The sequence below is a fragment of the Atractosteus spatula genome, chromosome 2, assembly GCF_055471065.1.
Source record: "Atractosteus spatula isolate fAtrSpa1 chromosome 2, fAtrSpa1.hap1, whole genome shotgun sequence".
In the NCBI taxonomy this organism is placed as follows: domain Eukaryota; kingdom Metazoa; phylum Chordata; class Actinopteri; order Semionotiformes; family Lepisosteidae; genus Atractosteus; species Atractosteus spatula.
The window spans coordinates 13,664,481-13,679,507 of NC_142707.1; the positions used below are offsets into that span (position 1 = coordinate 13,664,481).

Sequence of the window (15,027 nt, forward strand, 5' to 3'; positions counted from 1 at the left end):
CATGAGGACCTTTATATACTGTATTCAACATTCTCACATTCATACGTGAGAATGTTTCTTGTAACCCTTCAGTCATCCAACTAATTAATTAATCTTCACCCACCGTTTCCATTTACTGTGATTAGAGGTTTTTATTTTTTTTTCTAACCCACCCTACCACATGCTTTCCTTAAAGCTTTAATGTCGCTTCCCATGCTGAAATTTGTATAGACTAGTCATCATTAAAAAGTAAATATTCCCTTTTTCTAAAGTTGTCTTTGCCATGAAAGGGATTGCCAAGGAAGTGTTTAGCAGTACTTTAAGGTCCTTACAGGATATTGTGTTTGAAAGGATATCTGTGCCTGTGGACCTTGGCACAAGCCATATTCCAGGTAAGAGAAGTCTTTGAATTTCTTTTGCGGTCTCTGCACTCTGTACTGTGCACTTTGCCTTGAATGTGGGCCATTTTTCCCATGCACACAACAGTCTGCTGATGTGGGTGTCTCTCCCCCTTTACATTGTATTGTACAGTGCACAACTACTTTACTTAGGAAATTTGAAGCTAAATCTAAAACTGCAAAAAGAAGGCACTTTCAGTCCTAAGAAGCTCAGAGTTTCCTACAACATACTACCCAGCTGTGTTGTTTGGCTCATCTCTATTATATTCTTTAAGAAAGGGTTCAGTGATTGACTATTATCAGTGAAACAAGCTGATCAGCCTTCATTTTTCTAAACGTTCTTCTGTTTCTATCCCAAAAGAAAACACTTGGGGATGGAACAGAGGTCCTAGTATTAGATGGCCTAATGCTTTTGGTGGTCTCCAGCTGTATGCTTGTTTTCTGGCAACCTGAGGCAGGTGAGGCAGGGGTATTGATCTATGACCTGGTTGTAGATGTGCAGAAGTTCCTTCCAGTGTGTCTTCTTGCCATAAACAAGAATGAAGGAGCTGGCAGCAGTGTAGATGGAGGAGAAGAGAGTGGTGAGGGCCATCACGTTCTCTGCGTAAATGACATTATAGTACTGTACACATAGATCGACTGCCACAAAGCAGAAGAAGACACCCATGAGAGCCAGCGTCATCCGGATGACCCTCATCTCTGAGCCCAGTTTGGGAGTGTGAAAACCATTGGTACTGGCCTTCATGTGGCGAAGGTGAATGGCCAGATGGACAGTGATGGAGATGCTGGACTTGATCATTAGCAAACCTGGGATGATGTCGGAAGCTAAGAGATAGAAGCCGAGGTAAAATTTCCCTGGAGAGTCAGAAGGAATCAGTGCCCCGCAGTCCTTGAAGACCCGGGTATCGTTAGCGGAGGAAATAACGGAGACCATAGGGACACAGCTCACGAATCCACAGAGCGGGATGATGAGCACCACAGTGGTGGCGTGCTTCAGGAATGCATCCTGGATCCTGGTATAGCAGTGAATGGGCTCAATCACCAGCTTGGTGCTGTAGAAGAAGGAGAGGAAAGCGGTGCTCCACACAATGGAGAATTTCAGGCTATAGATGGTCACCATCAAGAGTGAGTAGAAGAGATCCCCCAGGAAACAGTCAGGGTCCAGGTTGTCCATGGTCATCCACAGGTAACAAATGATCTGATGGGCACCATTGCACAGACACAAGGCAGTGATGATGATCTCACAAGGTGCCCAGTGTCCGTTTTTGCGGTAGGTCTTCAGGTTCATCAGGAGGATGTAGAGGTTGAAGAAGATAGTGAGCACTGCCACGAAACCGGTCAGCAACCAGATGGTGAATATCACCTCATGCACAAGCATACTGGTGTCTCTTTCAGTGTGTCTCAGGCACGGGGAGGTGATCGAGTTCAAGCCTATCCGCTGAAGAAACAAAAAAATGTATGAGAACAGAGTCTTTCACATGTGTTGGAGTTGATAATGTGCACCAGAAACTGCATGTAGCTAACAAAAGCTACAGTATTTCATAAAGCTATCAGTTTTGATTTAAGGGATGTAAATTCAGAAATGTTAGATGAAGAAAAATGGGGATCCAAAAGGCTTTTTAATTTTTTTTACTCATATTAAATTATTTTACCATAACGTACTTGGGCAAAAAACTCCCCCGAATACTTTCTCATTTTCAGTTTTGTTAGTATGTGTACTTTATAAAAATGCATTAATTGCATTAGAAAATGACTTGAAACAATTTTCTAAAAAGTGCTCAAACATTTCAATATTTACACCACATTGGTGTAAATATTTGTGTTTTAGTGTGACCTCTCAACACATGCACATGCAAGAAATGTCCAGCAGGGGGAGAAATAAGACTAAGAAATACTTTTCACACAGAGAAGAGTGATTCTTTGCAATCAGATCTTTTCTTTGTATATATAACATAATGCATTCGTGTTGATTAATTTTAAAGGTCAGTTGTCTTGGCTAAGCTTTGATTATAGCGGCACATGGAATCTTTCTAAGATGAAACATGTGTGCCAGCAATCATAACATAATCAATGTGCATTGCTTATTATTTTTTGTAAAAATTATATTAATTATATGAATGTCTCTTACGCCTGATTGGGGCCTAAAAGCATTCTGTGGATCTATTTTTTTAATTCCTTTGAGAATGGGAGCTTCTGGCTTTGCACTAACCCGAAAGCCACTTATTTAGGGAACGCAACGCAGAACACATACACAGTGTTTGCGGATTATAATTAACCCAGCTAGCATGTCTCATCATTTGACTTGCTCGAATGTTTTAAGTTCTTCTACAGGTTGGGGACTTTTAACTATTGTATTTAATAAGTAAATACCTAATCTTCTGGGTAAAAAAATGCTAATATTAATTAATGTTTTCATTAATTTAAATCGGGCTAGATTGAAAAGCAATAAGTGTGTGATGTGATGTCTGCTTACACTTGCCTTTAGTAAATTCTCTTTTCCAGTTAATAAAAGAACTTCCAATCTCTTACTGGTGTGAAATGTTTCTGTTGTCTGAGAAAACATTAAAACAAATGTATAGATATACAAAATAAATAAATATTTATTAATATTGATGTGTATATGATTCATAATCTACATGGTTTATATCATATTAACATTATTTACATATTTACATATATTTACATACATATATTATATTTGTTATGTATTATTTTTTATTAATTTCACAATGGTATAAATAAGTACTGTATGTAAATCAAATAAATAAATATTTATTTAATTTATATATTTATTTACACCATTTGAAATTTTCTCGAAATGTCAAAACTTCAGATTAACGTTTTGATCCGTAAACCTCTCTTTCCGGTACTTACTGTGATTCTTGTTTGATTTTTCTGTTTTTAAGCTTTCAAAATATTTATTTTTTGTTGGAGCATCCTATGAACATCACCCCCTAGGTAGTTGGAACAAGCTGTTGATGAGTTTAAAATGAGGGAATTGTAAAAAAATAACCTCAGAGCTTCTTGTTCTGAAGAATATCCTTCGTCTAGTCTTGCCTTTCAGATGCACTCTATATCCTCAGGTCCATTAGAAGATGGATGAGAGTAGCATTCTATTTTTCTTAGTTTTGTCTCCCCCGTTTTTTATAAGCCAACAAACAAAACATAAAGGATGTGTCACAATCTGTATTGGCCACAAAGTAAATTCAGTTTAAAGTAGGTCCATGATACCAGGTATTTTGACATACTGTAAGCTGTTTGACATGCTGTTGTCCACTGAGCAGCACAGGAGCTGAATGGCTAGAAGGTCTTCTTCCTAAAGTCCCACAGTTGTTTTGAGAAAGAGAAGGTTTTTCAAAAAAATATATATTGTTAAAATGTAGGAGAATGAGCCATGTCCCAGAGACCTTGCTAGGGTGTAGAGCTTGAGCAATGTACTTCAAAGCACTTAAAAGGTTTTAAAGATGGTTTTGTACTGTATTTTGATAAAAGGGGTGTGCACAGTTTTTTTTTGGAAAAAAGGAAGCTCACTTGATTTGGGATTGGATGTGCTTGGTATGTTGAAGTAAACAAAACCAAGGTCACAGGAAAGACAGTTGTGTGTAGAGACTGAGGCCTTATTCAAACAACATCTCCTGAATCAGCAATCCCCAAACTTTTAATATGACTTAGCAGAGGTCAGATTCTCATCAGAGGAAGAGCTGACCGCTGCAGCTTGTCCACCATCCTGCGCCACCTCTGCTGTGAGAGCTGCCTTCGGCTTCCAGATTTGAATGTCTAAAAATTCCCTTGTGATCGAAGATTTTCTTTTTGCCATAGTCAGAGTGGAGTAGAGCTTGAGTGCTATACAAAACAGTCATATAAGAAACTAAAATATTTAAATGCAGCTTTAAACAGGTTATTTGGAAACATTGTATGTGCTTTCACTTGGATTGGCTTGCTTATAAAATATTAAATCAACAAGAATTTTGAATTAGTGTTGTATAAATCGCGCTTTAATAAATGATAGATCATGCGATTTATTTAAAGTTTTCCTGTGGTCGACAAAAACAACACAGACAAAAGAGGTAAAATCTAGCTATAAATAAACCACTTAGCTCCATGTTCTGACATTGATAATTCACTGCGCGAATGCTTAAGTGTTTTAAAATGAGATTACAGGAGGCAAGGGGTGTCAAGGAGAGGACATAGAACACTTATCAGAGCATTAAGTATAACATGATATGCAGGTGGGAAGGAAAACTTTGCAAGACAGCAGAAGGATATAATTAGTGATCCCAGTTTATTTCTTTGACAGAAATGTCTTGGTTCTGTTAGATTTCGGTTTGGGAACGTAATTGGTGAACAGACTGACACGGACCCCTTTTTAATGCCAGATCTGTTGGTTTTATGGATCACTCTACACTATCATAAAACATCTGAAATTAACTAATAAAAAACACTGAACAAACAAATCATGGAGGCTGACTATACAACTGAATTCCCAGCAGAACATGTATTGATTTTAAATATCCCACTAAATAAAACAAAGTTGCATTCAGCTAAATATTTTTAAAAGTAAATAAAAAAAATAGCAGTGGTCTGAAATGTGCAGTGAAGCTGAGGAAGTAATCTCAATTGGTTACATAATGTATAATGTACAAACCAAAACAATTAGATTAGAAGACCTTTATTATCTGGGATTTTCATTTGGCAATATTACTTCACAGCCTTTCCCAATAAAAAGACTAAGACACACATACAAGTACTGAAAATACAATAAATACAACATAAATTCTCAACAAATACTGTACATTATACAATATTACAATGATTCAGTACATTTTAACAATTATGGGATTGTAGATGCAACCAAAGTGCTCTTTTGACCATTTAACAGTGTTATTATTCAATATTAATTATACTATTATGGCTGCAGAAATAAAAGAGCTTTCATGTCTGTTGGCATTTATCTTATGCTGCAAAAGATGTCTGTTCCCCTATCAGCTGTATCTACATAACCTGCTATAAAGGGGATGACTTACAACTCACATGATCAGTTTTGCCTTTTCCTTTTTAAGATTTTAAGAATGAGAATATGTCATTAGATTATAAACACACCTGTATGAAACTGACTGTTCTTCCAAAATACAGTCTTGCGAATGTACTTTTCAACTGCTTAAAACGCCTCAACTGCAATAAATCAGATGTTTCGAATCAGCAGTAGAATAGCACAATATAAGCAGGTATTTGGAGCAGCTGACATTGCCTAGTCTTATAGCCAAACTAACCCATCTACTGTATCTGCTCCAGGGATTCCAGGGAGGTGAAGGATAGTTTCTTAGTCCTCCCTTGCTCCTTTTTCCTGGAGAGGGAATCTTTCCTCTCCTGATTTGCATTCTGTGCTGTGACCTTGCAGTGACATTCGTGCTGAACCATGTTCTCTGTGGCCAGCCCATTTGCATTGTGGGTAATCTCTGTGGTGATCTTCCTTGAAAAACCAAAAACGATTTTTTCTGTCAGTCACGAACGGTAGATAGGCACACCCTTCTGCCCTTCCAAAACAGAACCATGCCCTTCAGTTCTCAACGTGCCATTTTTTCATGTGACCATGTGGAAACATTAAAGACATACAGTATGTTATGTAACACACATTTTATTCAATTTAACGATAACTGTTCCCGAATATTATATTGTGTTCCTATTGTGTTCCTTTTTTTCCCATACTGTATATTTCACCGCTCATGACCTTACCATACTCCAATCTTTAGTACATACAGTAAGCAAATGATACTGAGTGACTTTGGAAAAAGACATTTGTAAAATGAATAAAAGATAAGACAAAGGACTTGCACTTTGTAAATGTTGAGAATATTCTTGTATTCATATTTCCTGTTTTCCATTGAGTTGTGTAAAATATCTCAAACTGAAGTTATGAGGACTATGTGGAGAACATTAAGAAAAAAAACTCTCCTTCAGTAGCAAGGCTCAGTCCACTTCTCTTTCTTTAATTGCAAATGTGTTGTTGAAAAACAGGTAATAAGTTAAAATCATGGTTTTAAAAGCTATGCAAGTACTTTGAACTTTGCATTCATATTTCCCTTCATTGCTGTCTTCTCTTTGTCTTAGATCTCTTCCCCTTATGTGATTGATGTTCTCTGCTTTCTCGGCTTTCTTTAAATTGTCTCTTAAAAAGACATTCAAGCTGTTGAAGGCAAATACTGTGAGCTTGTGTTTTCTCAGAGTGGTTTCTGAACAAGCAAAAACATGCTGGACTCACGGTTGGCTTGTGGTTACCAATCTTTACGGTTGACATTGTGCTGACAGGACCATAAGTGAGGACTTATGTTTAGAAGACCACAAATGTTCTGTGACTTACTCATTCTTTCTGTGCTTATCTACTTAAATAGAAGCGTTGTCATTTTTCATCCGCGTCTCTATTTTGAGAGAGGTGCTGGTATCGTCAATACGCACGAGAACATTAAAATGTAGAATTTGTATTTTGACACTATTTATGTACCCCTCTACTGTACTAACATAATAAGCTTGCTTCAACAGTCCACCTCTTGCAACACTGAGGTGTCAGAGTGTGACCCACTGGTACCGCCACTTCTTTATCTATAAAGAAAGAATCAATGTACTGTACCTGCTGCTGCCTGAGAGCAAGTCTTGTTTTTCTACATGGCTGTAAATGGGTAAAGTATAGCAATCAGGCTGTTCTTTTCGTTAAGTAACACAATGCAAATTTCAATTATAAACGCTGCACACATCTCCAAAATGTGTTTTGCAGAGGAGCACAGTTATACATTGCACTGAAGGAAAGTACATCAAAGGACCTGCTCTGGTCTGACCTGCACATAATACCTGAATGAGAAAAACATGGGACATGTTAAATAATTGATATTATGTTGTGATAATGAATATGTAACTCACTGTCTCACTCCCTGACCTTTCAAGTTGGGTTCAAGACCAGGCCCAGATAGAAAACATTAATGGAGTCAATATTTTCTTAAAAATCTTGTCATTTTGCAGAAATGCCCACCTAAAGTCAGTCATTTGCATGGTCCCTTTGTTGAATCAGACACATATCCTTGAGATATTGCTCTTTGGTAGATATAGTTCCTTCATCTAAGATTTTTCTTTTTGCTTTCTCTGACACTGTGAATGATTAAAAATAAACACTTTCATAAATAGGAGTAAAACTGTTTTTATTCCTAATATATCTACTGTATGTCCTAGCAGTTTTAGTGTAATTCTCTGTGACTTCAAACTATATTTTTCTAAATTGATTTTGCCCATATTACTTCTCAAGATGTAATACAGTTTGTCATGTGCCACTCTACCCCCATAAAAATAAAGAAGAATCACACCCATTCTCAGAGTCATCAGTACAGGTATTGGAGTGTGCAGAGCTCTTCTGTACATCAATGTTTCACACAGCTCGTCCTGGGCTGCATGCGCCTGACTAGCGATAGGGGGAGCTGCTGAGCTGCAGAATGATGAGTTCTCTGCTTCTGTTTTTTTTCTCTTCACTGCAAGCAGTGGTGGTGCTTTTTGCTGCAAAGCTTAAGCAAGATTTTTTCAAAAATATATTTTTGCATTACTTGTTTTTAATGAGGGAATCCTCTATTTAAACGATTCCAATAATCAAAACAAGGCGAGAAAGAGGTTTGAGCAGTGGAGAGTTGGGTTGGTTGTTAAGCAGTGCTGTGTGGAGAAATGTGGTCTGGAGTGCATACAGTATGTGGATGTGAAGGCCTGGCACCTCACAGAGGGAATGTGTTGCAGATGGAAAGTGAGACACGGCAGGCCTATCAGACCAGACAGGGTTGACGATGAACATGAAAAAATGTTACTACTGTGTCATCTGATTCTATTATGGATTAATTTATGCTCACTTACTAAGTCATTAAGGACCTTAGGCCTTACATTCAATTGCTGGCCATCCCTCTATTTAAGTCACTCTGGAGTGGAAAGTAAGTTAAAAAATGCAGAATTTTAAAACTGAAAAAGCAAAATTTACACATTGTAGCGGACTCTCCTGGAAGAGCGCCCGGCAGGGGTGCACGGCTGGGGGCAGGACGGGAATAGTGGTGGCCAGGGTAACTGTGGCCTCAGCTGATTTCCAAATTCCCTGCACCTTTAATCAGAATATGGCACCTAGGGTGCAGGGAGCCTAAAACAATGGATCAATGTGCTCAGGCCCTGCACTGCCATTGCTAGGAGACATCACTACTTCTAGAAGACAACAGGCCATTGTGCAAGGTAGATATTTTGACTGTAATTTTTAAATGACTAATTATCGAGAGTCAGAATTTTCTAAAATAATGTCACAGGACCTACTGTATATAGGCAGGATTGCACAACTCCAGCCCTTGAGGACTGTAACTGGTAACTGGAGTCATGACTTACAGTAGTTAGACCCATTTAACACCCTCTTTTTTCACCTAGAGATGTAGACTTGGGATTTTTTTGACCTGCTGATTATAGGGCACATCAGCACATCAAAACCCAAAGAAGTATTTCAGTCAGTATATTATAAAAACTCTAAACATGCTTGTTAATGGTATATTACGCAGATACTAAACAATTTTAGCCTTATGGCTAAATACTGGATGGACACCAAGTCTTGCCAGCGCACAGTATATCTCTGCTTCATTCTTTGCTTCATATGGCATATCTCTTATAGGTCATATTCTTTAGATAAATGGTAAACATAGGAAGAGAAGTAATAGTTTTCTTTTTATCATCTTACTTCAAATTATTCCCTACAGAGCTAGTTTGCAATTTCCTGTCCATTTTTCTAAACCTTTCATCTCAATCAAGTCAGAGAAAACTCTTTTGTGCTGGTTCTACTATCTAATACTTAAGTGTTCTATTACTTTCCATTTTTCTCTTTTAACAGTTTGAGAAATCAATCTGAGCTATCACAAACCCTTTAAAAGAGCAATTTATTTTGAGAGAAGTACACAAACACCTATTTTACATGAAAGATAATAACAGCAATTTTATTTTTCTTCTGACTCAATACTTATAGATACCATGCCAAACTATGAATGAACCATGTTTTTAACTTCTTATCTGGGGCTTTAAATTGTATACATATTCCATAATATGCCTGTACATACTGTACAACACAGACAAAATTTATAAGAAACAAACATCCTTCACTAAATGTTTACAGGAGAAAAGCTGGTACATTTTCTTTCATTCTGTAACAATACTTGTGTGTGGTTTATGATGATTACATTTGTTCTTTCCCCCAACAAAGTAAAACCCCCTTTACGTCTGATTCATTTCTTTAATAACAATTATTTCTGTTTTTTTTATAAATCTCTTACTCAGCAACAGTCTTTGCTTAAAGGTGGGTCAGATAAGAGAAAACAGGACTTCAGCCAAACCAGGTGCTATATGACTTTTCATCAGGGTTGTTGAACAAGCTACTCAACCATGTTGTTGAAGCCAAAACCCTGGCGTCTTTGAAGAAATGACTGAATGAGAACCTAGAATCAATTTGCTACTAACTACCAAACAGATTAAATGTGCTGAAAGGTCTCCTCCTTTGTCATTGTTCTTATGTTATCCTCCAGTCTGGGTTCTACTGGGCTAATTATCTCTAGTTCTGAAGTTCTTTCCTATGTGGTTGGTGACTATGTAATCTAATGAGAAAAAGACATTATGATTTGGATGATGGCTCCTTTAAAATATTTCTTTAGTAATTGTCATGAGGATAAATAATATAGAATAGAGAAATAATTGTGACTAACCTGGTTTGGATAGTTCAGCCGAAAATTAATTCTTATGGCACAGATCTATTAGAAAAGGGTAGCTGCAAAGTTCTGACTACTACCCAGTTTCTTTGATACCTAGAGAAACCTAAGCAAAAAGCAAACTGTACAGACATTCTAAACTTGCATACACATTTTTAATCTGGCGGGAGAGCTGTGGACATCTTTTGATAATCCACTGACTGTGTGATTGTATGAAGTTAAAACCATAGATGTGTCTGTGGTCACCCTGATGTTATGTGATCTCTTGCTGTTTCACTTAGTGAAACCCGATGTTGTTTTTGTGCTTCACTAAACATTTTTCCAATGGTATTCAATCGAGGTCTGTGTAAACCACATAGGCCACTATAAATGTTGCGCATAAGTAAAAAGTCTTTTGGCTTGCTTGCTCAGTTTCATACTTATAAATATAATTTTGCCTACCTAACATACTGTTATTCTTCTATGTTATTCAGTGTATCACCTCCTACAAACAAGCTTCGAAGCTGCTGTATTTTTAGGTTGCCCACAATTGTGTGGGTTAAGCAATTCAACACCATTTGAGGTTTAGAAACCTATTCTCAAATGTTCATGTGTATTTTTATAAGATCTGCGTCTTAATTTAAACATGAGCATGTACAAATTGCATTTTCAATCTTTCATCTTCTAGTTGAGGCTGAGTCTTAAAAGAAGGGTTAATAGAAAATAAAGCAATTGTTTCACTCTTATAATGCTCACATAGATAGAAAACAACAGCAGCCTGGCACAGTCAACACAGCACAGTGTAACGAAATGATACAATAATACAACAATGCAGAACAGTCAGTGAGAAGTGCAGTAAAAAGTAAAAATGGAGTATACAGAATTGCACACAGTACAGAAGATACCAAACAAACCAGAATTTACAGTACACAAGAAGATGTATAAACTTGTGAAAACCTAGCTCTGAATTGATTAGTTTCACAATATCAGAATGTTTCTTCAGAAGCACCAGTTTTGCAATGACATTAGCTTTTCTTGCTGGTTATTACTTTAAATTAGTTAAGAAATATCTAAACTGCCATGTGGTTCTGTTTCCCTAATGAATCAGTTTTGCTCTTTACCTTAAAGATCCACAGTATAGCACTTGAAAACATTATGAGTGCTATAAGGATGTGCACATAGTTGGCACTACTTTTGCACATACTTCTAAATCCTATTCAGTGTCTTAGCAGAAGATCTTAAAATATGTGAACTTCTACCAGGCTATATTTGCAGAACTGAGAAGGTTGGCTATCCTACTGTACCTAGTTCTCCTTCCCAATGAGCAAGCTTTGAGGAAGAACTTGTGAAAGTGAAACCATGAAAAGCAAATGTACTGAACTGCAATGAGTCTTACCTTCTTCATATTAAGTGCTAAAGGGAATCTTTTATTCTTTCAAATGCTTTCTTTTCTAATACTGTGCATTTAATCATTTTCATCTATGTAAACATTTCTACAGCAGGGGGCACCATTGCTCCACCTGGTTATACTGTTATATTGAGATACATCTTGGGCTCTCGATTTAATTACTGAAAATAGACTTCATTCTTATTCTCAGCTTAGATCCATGAGACCAGACAAACATAATTGATAGATTAACATCTGAATTAGAAAATTATTAAAGTTCAGTTGAAAAAGTACTTCTCCCACACATTACATATCTACTGTATTCCTTTTTTCGTATTTTTATTTTGGGCCACAATACAACAACAATAATACAGTATGTTAAAAAAAATCACAGACCTTTGTAGTGATTTTGGCAGACATGATGTGGCATATCAGAAGGTATGACCACTCATTGCTTGGCGTTTAGTTTTTGCTAGAGTAAGAAATGTTGAATCCACAGATTTCAGATGAGGTTTTGAACTATATCATGCAGTAAGCTCTTAAAATAATCTGGAGCTAGACCATGTAGTGCATTGTATGTGAGCATGAGAACCTTAAAGTCTCTTCTCAAGCTTACTGGCTTTTCTTGCTGAAAAGCTGATCATTTGCATTTTAGAACAAGCATACTGTAGCTCAGTCAGGAAAGTGGTTGACATATGTAAACATATGCAATGCACAGTAGCTAATAGGATGTGCTCACCAAGGCAGAAACTGCTATTTATGCTGCCTAAGGCTCTTCTGTATAATTGAGTCTTGCTGTACAGGTGAGTGTTATCCATGTCTTAAAGTGCAGGCCTCTTAGAGTAGGACATCAATAATTAATAATATTTTATAATTAATTTTAATTCCTTACTTTTCTATCACTTTTCATCTGAAGGACCCCTGAGTTCTTTACTCGTAGGAGGGGACCCACTTCATCTATCTCTGAAATATTTGGGTTGTCACACAGTAGGCTAAGAAATTCTGCTGGCCGCCACTAGAGGGCCTCAAAGAGCCAGGAATTTGGCTCAGCTCCCACCTCCTTGACAGGTGTGTGGCAATGCAATTACAAGATCAGTGCCAACAGCTGGTCCCACTTAGAGCAGCAGCAATAAATGATACTCATGCGGATGTCTCCTGGTTCATCACAGAGCCCCCGGCCAAGGATCTCCAGCCTAAACACGTGTTTTTTCCTTGTAGAGACTTGCTGGCATGACATATTAGCTCCACCCATCGAGCTCAGCTAAACTAAAGCTAAATGAAAGTTTTTCATTGTGACCTCATGCTGGTCTTTCATCTTATTGAATTGATAGAAGATATTCATTTGAACCAGCGACTCTCGCAGCTCGTCCTGTATCCCTGCACTGTGGCAGGGAGTTGTGTGGCGCTGATACGCGCCAGTAGTTCCACTGCACAGCAGATTAAATATTTTAACCTCATTAGGAGATCTTACAATTCATTTTTAGGAAACTGATTTCCTGTATAGAGAATCCCTAGGTTAAAATAAGACTCTCTTTGTTAGTGGATGCATTTTTAGAATAGGGAGACAGTTTTCCCATTTATTGTGTAGCATCCTGATTTATGGACAGAGAGATTTGACTCTAGGTTGTATTCTGTTTGATGCAATATGTAGGTTTATCTCTATTTTTGGCCCTGTTGTATATTTGAAGGCACTCTGGGGGTTTCTGGTTGGTTAGTGAATATGTTTATGTTATCTGTTGTTAGTTTGAGTTGTGTGAGAATTAATAAATGTTTGTTTAACCCAGTGTTCCTGATTTATTAGTCTTTTCACAAAAGCTATGACAGAAAACAAAGAACTCAGGTGCCTCTGTTTATACCAACCACTCTGGTATATTCTTGGTTCTGCTCTTTCATTTTAATTACTGATTATCCCACTAATTTCTTTTAGTCTCTGTTTACATAACCCCCATTTGTACCAGTATGGTAAATATGGCCCAGTTAATTGGTCTTTTATATCAATAGCAATGGTATGATCAGTTTAACCCGGCTGGTTTGTACTGTAGTATTAGAGTATGCAGCATACTGTACCACCCCTTCACATCTATCCTTTGTCTGCAGTATAATAATGCAGTGGTTAGCATTGCTGGGGTACAATCTGCATTGAGTTTGTATGTTCTCACAGTTTTGGCATGGGTTTTGGCATCGGTGCCCCTGTCGTCTCCCACTGACATATTGGTAAGTTAATTGGCTTCTTGGAAAACTGGCCCTGGTGTGAGTGTGTGTCTACAGTATGTACTCTATAATGGACTGGTGTGTCTTCCAGGTTGATTCTTTGTGTCTGTTGTTTGCTGGGTCATGGCACTACCCTGACCATTTATATTGGATAAAGCAGTCAGAAAATGGATGGATTGGTGGGTAACTTTCACCCCTACTACTATTATTCCTGAAATACTTAACATCCATCATATAATAAGTAAATGTCAGCAGTCTAGCATTTTATTTTTATTTGTTTATCATTGTTAAGGAGCTTGTCACCATTTGTAGAGTAATTGCAACTACCATTTAATGAAACCACTATAAAAGGCTGCACTTAAATATATTTCATATTTGGTGTTTTGTTCCACTTTCAATGTAACTCAGCCAACAGGAATAAACTATCTCTGATCCTCAGCACAGGGATATGAGGGCCACTGTCCAGTAGAACAGTTATCAGAACATAAGGCCACTTTCCAGTAGAACATCATCAGTTTCTTTGTATCATTGCCCACCTTAGACCTGGAAAAATATTAAACAAAATAAGTTAAGCATTTGTTCAGATACCTATTTATGAGCTCAAGTGTAATGGAAAGTAGAAGATGTGATGATTCATATGTACTAGGACTGAGGAATAGTAAGTTTATTGCTTCAGGCTAGTGATTAGGGTATAAAGCTTGTTTATGGTTTAATTGCCAGGCCCACACAGACTAAGCTGGGTTAGTGAACCTTCTCATGTTCAGTCCTCAGAAAACAACATTAGTCTTTGGCAGCAGCATTACAGCATCATAGTGTGAAGCTGTCAGATCCCAGAAGGCTGACCTTGGTCAGTACTGGACAGGAATCCTCTAAGAAAACCAGGTTGCTGCTACAAGTGGGGCTGGTGAGCCAGGAGGTGGCTCTCTTCTTTCTGGAGCACCATCGTGAAATTAATATCCCAGTATGGTGACCAGTAAGGCACTATCCTTCAAATGAGACATTAAACCAAGGTCTTGACCACTTGACTTGGGCATTAAAGATCCCACGCCACTGTTTGTAAGAGTAAAGCTGTCAACTGTAGTGTTCTGGCTAAGGTCCAGTCTGGGCTATTGCAGTTCTGACCATCCTAAAATTCCTCCTGAATTCAACTGGCTAAGCAATTTCTCACTTCTCTGCTTAACAGAAATCTGGTCGTAGAGGCTGACCGGAATAAGGATCTTCCCTGCTCTCTCCTTCCCTTCTCTTTTTCTCTGCTTCTTTTTAGCACCTCTCTGTCTCCTTTTCTCTTGTCTACCTATCTGCCTGTTTTTATCCTCTGTTCCTA

The 15,027-nt window shown here is 37.7% G+C and overlaps 1 protein-coding gene across 1 annotated transcript; it reads right to left on the reverse strand.

Annotated features, from left to right (window-relative positions):
* Positions 1-780: 780 nt before the first annotated feature.
* tas2r202 (taste receptor, type 2, member 202) lies at positions 781-1,755 on the reverse strand. Its single transcript, XM_088935672.1, has one exon. It carries the CDS (start codon positions 1,753-1,755, stop codon positions 781-783), a length of 975 nt encoding a protein of 324 aa, XP_088791798.1.
* Positions 1,756-15,027: the final 13,272 nt, after the last annotated feature.